General features: G+C 35.4%; 1 protein-coding gene across 1 annotated transcript in view; it reads left to right on the forward strand.

Moving 5' to 3' along the window:
• The first annotated feature begins 6,506 nt into the window (after nucleotides 1–6,506).
• The window catches only part of SESN3 (sestrin 3), a 27,705-nt gene continuing 23,327 nt past the window's right edge, over nucleotides 6,507–10,884 (forward strand). The window contains exons 1-3 of the mRNA XM_015565985.1: nucleotides 6,507–6,900; nucleotides 7,546–7,611; nucleotides 10,188–10,385. Coding sequence (XP_015421471.1) covers nucleotides 6,883–6,900; nucleotides 7,546–7,611; nucleotides 10,188–10,385 — 282 coding nt within the window. The 5' untranslated portion in view covers nucleotides 6,507–6,882. The remainder of the gene's footprint in view (nucleotides 6,901–7,545; nucleotides 7,612–10,187; nucleotides 10,386–10,884) is intronic.

Genomic DNA, 10,884 nt, shown 5'->3' on the forward strand with positions numbered 1-10,884 from the left:
TTCACTCTTAATGTGGTGTACAGGGAGATATTAGAATAAGTTTAATCACTTTATCAGTCATTGTTGGCATCACTGTTGTTTTTATATCATGTTTTTGTTGTTTTCATACCATGTTTTTGTTCTTTTTCTATCATGCCTCTGTTGTTGTTATATCCTTTTGTTACTGTTTATTATTAAATTTATATATTATTTTCATATACATTTTACTAATTTCCTTTCATCTCTCACACTTCTATTATAGAGAAAGGGCAAATAGCAATATTAAAATATCTCTGCTAATAAATTCCCTTTTTAAAAAAAATTATTTTATTGATTTTTTACAGAGAGGAAGGGAGAGAGATAGAGAGCCAGAAACATCGATGAGAGAGAAACATTGATCAGCTGCCTCCTGCACACTCCCCACTGGGGATGTGCCCACAACCATGGGCACATGCCCTTGACTGGAATTGAACCTGGGACCCTTGAGTCTGCAGGCCGATGCTCTATCCACTGAGCCAAACCGGTTAGGGCAATTAATTCCCTTTTAATGTGCACGAATTTCATGCACCAGGCTACTAGTAAATTCATAAGCTTTGATATTTTAATGAATAGAATGTGTTTTTTACTTTTCCATTTTTAATGAAATAAACTGAAGAAAAGTAAAATTAAGTTTAATAATTTATTTGAAAGTACTTAGTAGATTTAAATGCAGCAATTATTTTTGGTATTCAGCATTTTCAGGGCAAGTAATTTACTGATTACATCTAAAGACATAATTTTAAGAATTTGTAACTTGTAAGTTTCTTAATTTTCTATTGAGATTAATTTATATATAGTGATCTGGTAAATTGTTTAGCTGTTAAGTGTCAAAATAAGCAATTTTCTAAGTATAATTTATCTTTATCCTTTCAGTGTTTTGGTTTCCAGCAGATAATTAGGCATACTCTGAACTGATGTATTTCAAGCGTAACTTCTTTCAGCTATAACGTATCTGAAAAAAGATACTTCCCTTATGGTAGCATTCTTGAGATCACCCTTGGAAAATATCTCTTAGAACATATAGAACTGACATGTAGAAAGTAACAGTTCCTATTATATAGTTACAATTTTTTCTTGATTGAAATTATGAGATTTCTTACTTATTTGAATTTTTAGTTGCTTGAACATTGTCATCAAATTAAGACAAGATCCCAGCCATTGTGCTCAGTGGTTGAGCATCAACCCATGAACCAGTGCCCATGCTCAGGTTTTGAGCTCAATCCTCAGTCAATCAATGGAAGCAGCCAATCAATGATTATCTCTTATCATTGATGTTTCTATCTCTCTCTCTCCCTCTCCCTTCCTCTCTCTAAAACCAATAAAAACATATTTTAAAAAATTAAGACTGAAGAATAGTATCTTCTCCAACTTGCCTTTGTAATTCATTTATTTTACTGTGGGGTTTTTTCAGTTTTAGCATTCAAATCAATTTTTATATCTATGAAGTAAGCTTAGTACATGTTTATTGTGCTTATTTACTCCTGAATTTTTTGCCATTTTGTATCTTTTCATCAGCCCAGTAACTAGAATCAGGACTGATAATGCTCGGGAGCAATGCTGTACCATAGAACCTTTGGCAATGATGGAAAAATCCTAGATTTGCATTGTCCATCATGGTACCCAGCAGCCACATGTGACTATGGCACCTTTGAAATTTAACTAGTGTAATTGAGACACTAAATTTTTAACTTTAATGTTAATCATCTTAAATTTAAATAGCTACATGTGACTAGTAGCTACTGTAAATGGACTATGCAGCTAAAAAAGCCTCAAGGGCTTAATTGTTAGTTTTGGATTTTCATAGAAACAAAACAAGGCTTATGATTCAAAAGCCGTTGTACAAGATTCAGCACTAGTATGATGAAAGTCATTTGTTCCCCAGAATAAGATATTAGCTTTATACTAAACTAAGAGAGGAGGACATGGCAGTGTTGTTCTTCAGAACCAGTGCAGCAGCAGGTTATTTCACTTACAGAACAACCCTTCAATTATTCTATTAGAGTGGCGTCTGCTGAGAAAATATAGCTATTGCAGTTTGGGGTGTTTTGTTTTGCATTAGGGAAAATTAGCAGGAGAAAAATAAAAATAAGACCTTATTTTGTTTTGTGCTTTGAATTTTTTACATTTTTTATGTGTTGTCTTCTCAAAGCCTCCAAACGAGGGAAAGCCAAGACCTAATATTGATATTATTCTCAGTTGTGAGAGGAAAACTCTTATGGTTGAAGGGTCTATTGAAAGGATGACAAAGATTTAGTTAGGGAAGAGCAATGATAGGATTTGGCAACTGTTTGAATGCAGACTCCTAGGATAAAGAGTCACGGATAGCTGTAAATTGGAGCCAGGGTAACAGGGGGCGGCTGGGGCGGGGCGGGGGGGGGTGAGTTATAGAGGAGAGTAAGCAGGAATAGCTGATTCGGGGCAGCAAATTAGTTTTAGATATGTTGATTTGAAGGTGCTAGTATTACAAACAGATGATGTCACAGGCAGTGCAGAATGCCCAAAGCCAGACCAAAAGGCTAAGCTCCTAGATGTATGTAAAAGATGCAGGGGTCAGTTGTATGGCTTGCTCATTTTCATATCACACATCCCTTTTTTTCTACTTTCTTCTCCCAATATAGTGACTATCACACAATTCAGTAGAATTTTGTTTGTGCAATAAAAGATGTAAGCCATGGAAGAAACACTTGAGAGAATGACTCTTGAAAGAAACGTAGGGAACGACTAGGAAAAGTGTGAAAGTGGACGAAGTGGAGTGGGTGGTTCGGTGCTGTGGAAGTCCGGCAAGGGGAGAGTTGCACAGGAAGAGGCAGATCTGAATTGTGTTGGGAGGTGAGGAAGGCTGGTGATTACACAGCATCTCAGCTGGGATCTGAAGAGTGCTTACATGAAAAGCAGGAAGTAGTGGTTGTCCAGGGCTGAGGGGTGAGGGAAATGAGGAGTTGTTCAGTGGTGTAAAATTGCAGTTAGGAAGATGAAAAAAATCCTAAACATCTGTTGTACAACACTGTTTACAGTAAAGAATACTGTACTGTACACTAAATTGTTAAGAAGGTAGACCTCGTGTGTTTTTTACCATCCTTGTTTAAAAGGGACAAAAGAGGGGGGAAATGCCTTGATATTTTTCTGGAGACTGTAATGTGGGCAGAAATTGAGACAAGGATTCTTTGGAACTGATTTTTTTTTTTGTCTTTGCCCCCTGCATTGCTCCTGTCTGGATTCACTCTTAGTTTGGTTGAGAGGATTTCTGCAATCACATTAAAATGCTTGGTTATGGGATTGAGTAGGAGTAACCATCAAAGCAATAACTCTGCAGAGCAGTCATTTAACATTTCAGAAAGGCATTAAAATGCCTGAAGATGTGAATTTAAAAATAAGTGTCTTAGAGCAACCTCGCTGGTAGAACCTTCTGCGATGCCAGATGGAATCATCTGCACTCTCCGGTACAGTAGCCATAGCCACATGTGGCTGTTGGGCACTTGAATTGTGACTAGCGTGATTGCGAAACTACATTTTTAACTTTAATTTTAATTCATTTAAATTTAGTCACATGTGGCTGATTACTACCATATAAAGCAACACAGGTCAAGAGACTTCAGACAAGCTAGTTGGGGTATGAATGAAGTAAAAATTCAGTCCTAAACATTTTGGATTTGAAATAAAAGCTGAAGAAAGGAGACCAGAACTTCAGCTTATTGTTTTAAAGTGAATCTTTTGGATATGATGCAATCCTATTTATTTTGTGTTTGATCTTATCAGCTTTAAAAAGTTGATAGAAAGTATGTGGAGAAAAGAAACTTTCAGTAAAATGAGTTTACAATAGAATTTATTAGCTGCTTTGGTCATTTTTAAAATTTTGTTTTTCACCTTCATATAGATATCCAAAGCAACCAACTGACACGATTGTAGAGTCCTCACCAGAAAAGGTGTTCCTTATACAGAAGCAGGAGCTAGGCTGATCTTTCCAGTAGTGATGCCATTTCAAAAATGCAACTGAGGAGAAGGTTACTGATGGTGAAACTTAAAAATGTTAGTTTTTCCTTCTCTTCAGTCTCTAAACAACTCTTAGTCAGGCACATTATCTCTCCCTGGGCTATTGCTGTAACTTCCCAGCTGTTTTTGTGCCTGTGTGAATGTGTGTGGGGAGCATTGTTTTTTTGTTTTTGGTGTGTGTGTGTGTGTGTGTGTGTGTGTGTGTGTGTCAGACCCAGGGGCTACATCACCCCCAGAATTATATTATTGAAAACAGATTTCATCCACAGATATGCTTAAGAAATTTTACCTCAAATCAGTTTATAATAAAAAGTTTTGCACACATTTTTGGATATTGTTTTTCACTTTTGTAGTTAATGGGTTAAGTGGACATTTACTCCGCTGAAGGAAATAAACTTGGTAAAACTTTTTAAAAAAAAATTTATTGATTGATTTGAGAGAGATCAATTTGTTGCTCCACTGATTGAACCTGTAACCTTGGCATATCTGGATGATACTAACCAACTGAGCTACCCAGGCAGGGCGGTAAAACACTTTTTGTTAGTATATTGGCAACAAGAACTTTAACTATATTTACAGTACAGACCCTCAATAAATTCACATCTGGGAATCTTCCTGAAGAAACTAGCCTAAATACCACAAAATATGCCCCCCAAAACTCTTTGTACAAAGATATTTAGGATAGCATTATTTATAATAGTGAAAACTGTATACAACTTTGATATTCAACAATAGGGAAATAAAGTAAGTTGTAAATGCTAAAATTAATGTCTTCCCACATCACTTTGTGTATGCATCCACTATGGAACATATCATATGCTATATGCAGTCAGTTGCATGCAGTTCTGCTGATCTAACCATTCTTTGTGTCCCTATTGTGCCTAGCACAGTGTAAATGTTTAATAGTTTGCTGAATAACTTAATGTTGACACAAATGAAATTTTGTTTCAGTTGCTTATTAATTGGTTAAAACTAAGAGATGTTATATTCTTTTAAGTGCAGTAATTTTCAGTAATCTGAAAATGAATTTCAGATGCAAACATCTCTTATTCCAGAAAATATTATTGTAAGCAAAATAACAATTTCAAACATTTAAAGGTAAGTTTAAATGTGTGTGTATCAAATAGTGATTTTTTTAATAAATCATCTTAGTAGTAAATCATTCTGCATCTCCAAATTCCCTTTGTACACTTTTATTTCTTCTCCCTGTATTTTGATGAATATTATGTATTTTTATAAATGTAATTAAAAGATTCCACTTACCTTTCTATTGGCATTTTTCTCCTCAAACCTATGATATGTCCTCAGAATCAGTTTCTCTGACTTCATTGTTTATTTGAAATGATCAGTTGTAAGGGAAATTGCTTTTTACATCCTAGTGCATTAGGCTATATTAAATGGAGAGTATTAAAGTTTTTACTTCCTATAATTTCCAGAGAGTAGCAAAGGGAAGAAATCTTTTATTTTCTTTGAAGTTATTTTTCTGGGTAAATCTTGATTATGGTTGATGTAGGCAAGAAATGCCAATATTTAAAATTTGAAATTATTTATTTTACATGGAGTCCTCTAATGTACTTGACCAGTAAATTGAGATCTATTTGTCATCACTTTATAAATATAACATAGATGATGCCTAGTTCTTTCTGAGTATGTAGCAATTTAAGATTACCATTATTAAATATATTTATTTCTATAGAATCCTGAAACTTGATGATGAATTTGTGCCAAACTCATCAGGGCAGGGACCATATCTGTTTTGTTCACCCTGTGATTAAAGATCTGATTAAACTCTTTAAAAACATTATTGACTGCTTGACTGCCTACTTTTGCCAACTTGTATGGTGACTGCTTCCTAATAAAGTAAGGGATTGAAGCCACTATTTTGTGTTTGGTGGGCTGTTTGTAAGGAACAAAAAGACTCAGATTACCTTGTGCAGAGCTAAAGAAGGAGGGAGGAAAGGAGAGAAGAGAGCTATGATTAGGCTTTGCTTTCTCTAGTGAATCCATGGAAACTAGTGGTTTTCTCCTTAGAAGCAGGCATGGTTGATGCTTACTCTGGTGCCTCTTCATTATTCTCTCTTTGCTCCTGCTTCTGAGTGCTATTTGTTCCTGTTCTCCATCAGGTTACATTGCTTTCATACAACTCCAGTACTCTAGAGTGACTTCTAGTGTTCTGGAATCCTACTGCTCCAGCTAATTACCCTCAGCTATTTAGGCAGAACTCTTTCACCAAGGCACCCATGGGCTGCAGGTCAGCTTCCATGTTTATTGGTCTAGTCCAGTGATTTTCAACCGCTATGCCGCAAGAATTCTTAAAACATAATACCTGACTATTTCATCCAGGGCACTGACTTCTTTTCCTCAGATTGTCAAGAAAAAAAATGACAATAGCCATCCAATGTGAATGAAATCAATATACCTTTCTTTTGTTGTCAGATCAGCAAAACACATTTTTTGGTGTGCTGCAGAATTTTAGTAATTAGTTTATGTGTGCCGTAAGATAAAAAAGGTTGAAAATCGCTGCTTAGTCAGCTCTGGCCATGGGAAAGCGATATTGCCATCCTCAGATAAGAAATATCACCTGGAAGCTACCTCCTCAATTTAGACGCTTCCTGAGGAGGGCTTAGTGACACTGAAAGCTTAATTCACTCTTTTCCGGTTCCCATGCTCTGTAATTTCCCACTCAGTGTTTATAATCTTTATAAACCATGGCACAGTCCCTATTTTTATATTACGGTTTTGGAGGACTTCTTTTTCAGAACTTTAAAATATTACTTGTATTATAGAAAATTAAGTGGCCATTTCTCCAATCTCTTCTGCCTAAGAAGAACTTCAAAGCCCGAGAGCCTCCCTTGACTATTCCTCATCTTCCACATGCCTTTGGAGAAGGAAGTTAGTCCCTGATTGGAATTTTTGTGGCTTACAGATAATCACACTTAAATGGGGATCTAACAGATCAACATGTCATTGGCAATCTACCAGTTGTTAATACTAAATAGAATAGCAAGTGTCACAATAAGCATTGTTGTGTTTCTCCTATTTCTAGGGTTAAATTAACTTCTACTTCTCCAAGTTTTACATTTTTCTTACTTCAACCCTCAAAACTTTATCTTTGATATAATTATTCCTATTTTATTTTTAAAAACCACACAGGTCAAGTCATTCATTGCTTTGGGGAGTTGCATAGAATTTAATTCTTTGAATTTAAACTTTCCTTTAGCTTTCAATTTGAGGTACTGTTAGGCAGGTTTTTATCACAGAGGCTGATAGTTTTCATTCATGTCAGCTATGGACTAAAAGTCTGGTGCTGTAGAATGTGCTGAGGAAGTGACATTTTGGGAGCCTATTGTGCACGCAGCATTGGTTAGGAGCTGGCCCCATTATCTTAGTCATACAGTGGCCCTATGGTTTCTGTTGATTTGAGATCTAACACTGATTTTACATAATTCTGTTTTAGTACTTTAGCAATAAGCATGCACCAGTGTAACTTTCTTAGAAAGTCGCCACTAATACATACAACTTCTCTTTTAACAACAGGATAAAAGGATCAGAGTGTCTCAGCCCTTGACAAGAGGACCAAGTGCCTTTATTCCAGAGAAGGAAGTAAGTTTATTTGTCATAAAATACATGACAGTCTGATAAATAGTAATTATATCAAAGATTACCTCCATTTTTTAATATGGAAATAAACGTGTTTTGCTTGTTTCTTATTTACATGCCAGAAAACTACGGAGATATTTTCAAGTTCACTTAAAATATTGTATGTGTAATAATCTGCCTAAAATAATCGTTATTATTAGTAAGATTAGAAACAAATTTTAACATGTTTGATTTCAAATATAACTTTTCTAAGCAAAGCAGCTAACATTCAGAAAATTTAATATTAATCTGAAGGTTTTAGGTTTTAAAATGGCCACTGTCATGTTGATTATAGGTTACATAAATGTTAAGAAAGGATATTTTGAAATGAAAAAGTAAGTTTCCCAACTAAACCTGTTAAGTTTCCTTATTAAACCAGTTATTAAACAAAACATGGTATTACATCACTAGTAGTTATTCTTTTCATTTGTTTCTAAGTCTTGATTGTACAAAATGCTACAGAGTCTCTGATAAAATCTGTACCTTTGGTGAGGGTGGGGAGTCAAGGTGGGGAATGCAAGAAGGAAAGATTGTAAAATGACACAAAGGAGATTAAAATCAGTACAAGATTTGTGCCTGTCGTGTGGGTGTGCATCTCTATGAGGATCACAGCAATGTGCAGAACCTTCTAGATTCCTAGATGCCTCTCAAATACACGTGGGCTAAGAAACGTTTGGGAACCACTAATAAAGGAGTTTTTCTCTCCTTCAAGGGATTATTAACTCATATTGAATATGGTTATATATACTGATTCACTATGTATTGTAAAGATACCATTTATCTCAAAGCATCAACATAATTCCCATATTGTTCTGAAATTAGTCAACAAATATTTATAGAGCATCTATTTTGTGCCAGGCATTGTCTTAAGGTATGAGTAGAATTCAAATAAGACAGTCTAGGTCATTGCCAAAGTCAGCAGTTCCTTTACCTTCATTTCACTTTTTTAGTGACCTTGCAATTTAAATGAAAGATAGCAGTAATGTTTTAGGGGCTCAGTGACTATAGCTGACCTAGGAGGTGGCCATGCGTTAAGAAACTGCTGTGCTAGCACCTAGTTCCCTCATATAGCATAGGTGTTACATATAAAGGCTTCCTGAAAGAATCACTTTCACAGTATATATTTGAAGATAATCTGATCTGCAAAAGCTATCACTGTTTTCAGGATCTATTGCATCATATCAATCATTTGTTAATGTATGTTAGACATCAGTTTAACAGAAGAAACTTCTGCTGGGGAAAACAGAACAAAAACAACAAATACCTGATATACTATCTCCAATTATATGTAGTTTATCAGAATCCTATTATTTTTAACAATCATCTTGGTCCCTATAGTTAACAAAATGGGGGAAATGGGTAAATGAACATATATTTTGGCTTTCTAGTGAGCTAAAGTGAAATTGCTTTTTTACACCATTGTAATTAGCATTTCTTTGCAATTTACACTTTTCAAACATTATATTCCCTTTGGGATTAAATTTTTCTGTCAGTAGTGCCTTTTATATAACTTATTTTAAGAAGAGACTGTAGAGCCAGCCCTGTAAGTTAACAGGGTTTCTTACGAGCAGTGTGGGTCTTTGGAAAGACCGTTAGTTTGGCCTTTAAGAGAACTGTTTCCAGATCAGACTCTGCTAATAACAAGGTGCATGAGCTTAAATTTAATCTTGAATTTAATACAAGGAATACATTCTTCTTGTCTAGAACTCTAAAATCAGTAAGTAATGAATCAGTACTAGAAATAGCATCTCATGCCTATTCATTCCCACAGAGCTGGGTCCTTCTACACGGTGCTAATAAGCTCTTTACACCTTCCAAGCCAATTCTTGGTGTGATGCCCAACCTGTCATTGTGTATAAAATTATAATACAAAAAACCTATTTTTGAATAAGCACTATCGATTCCCTAGGATGGAGGATGTCCATTTTAATAACTTACCTTGATTTTATAATTAACATCATAGTCTCAAAATAGGAACGACAGTATTCTCATGTTATTAATTTTTCAATTAACACTTTCCCATAAATGATCATATTTTCCTTTGTCCCTAAAAAGGATTTCAGAAGGCCCCTTTATAATTTTGAAAAACAAAAACAAAGATCAGACTGAAAATATTTGTCTAAAGATAATGTGACTAAATAACTTCATAGGCTATTGACATAAAATTACAGATGTATATAATCAAATGCCACTATTTTGCCTCACCACAAATTGGTGTGACAATGGCCACGCATGTGGGCCCTGAAATATTTGCCTTATGTTCCTGGCAAAGCAGATGGAAGCTTCTTTTCTCTGATTTCATAGCTGTGTGTGCAGTGTTTGATAATTTGACATTTGTTGTTTAATAAATGATGGTCCCAGAGCCAAAAATGAGCGGTGCTTTCTTTTTACTTCTGTTTCCCATATGAGCAACTGTGTAATTCCAGCATCTGTTAATATCAAAAGAACATTCATTTGCTTCAATAGTGGCATAATTTATGTAAACCAGGGATGTGTTTACTTCTCAATAATTATCTTGTTTTGGGTTTCTTGGTTGTAAGGTTGCTCAAGCAAACACAGCGGATGAACGTACTAACTTTCTTGTGGAAGAATACTCTACATCCGGTCGTCTGGACAACATCACCCAGGTCATGAGCCTGCACACTCAGTACCTGGAGTCTTTCCTGCGGAGCCAGTTCTACATGCTGCGCATGGACGGCCCCCTTCCTCTACCACACAGGCACTACATCGCAATAATGGTGACGCTGCACTCACTTCTTTCTTCTTCCCTCTAGCATTCTGAGTGTGGTTGTGTAGAACTAAGTATAATTGTAAGGACTTAAGAACTCAAGAAGGCTGTGGCCTTTTGGATACCAGGTCCCTTGGGTACATTCTGAATGCTTTAAACCACTTAATGTACTGAAAATTTCTCACTTAATTTTCACTAAAATCATTTTCTATACTTAATCTCTTATGATTAAAGATGCTTGTAGGGGCCAAAGTAATATTCCACAGGTTTTGTTTTTGTTCTTGATATCTTGTTTTTATTATTAGTATAAAACCAGTTTGTGACATTTTATTTGTCATTTTATACATGAAAATAATTACTGTTTTGGCTAAGAGGAAAGTACCAGTCCGCACCAATGGAGACTCTGGAGAAGAGAAGAATTCTTAAGTGAATGATAATACTTTTAAGTATAGTGCTTGGCACTAGTTAACTAGTTAATGTTTGTAGGGGAGAATTATAAATTGGGGTGT

The sequence above is a fragment of the Myotis davidii genome, unplaced genomic scaffold (assembly GCF_000327345.1).
Source record: "Myotis davidii unplaced genomic scaffold, ASM32734v1 scaffold641, whole genome shotgun sequence".
NCBI classification, from domain to species: Eukaryota; Metazoa; Chordata; class Mammalia; order Chiroptera; family Vespertilionidae; genus Myotis; species Myotis davidii.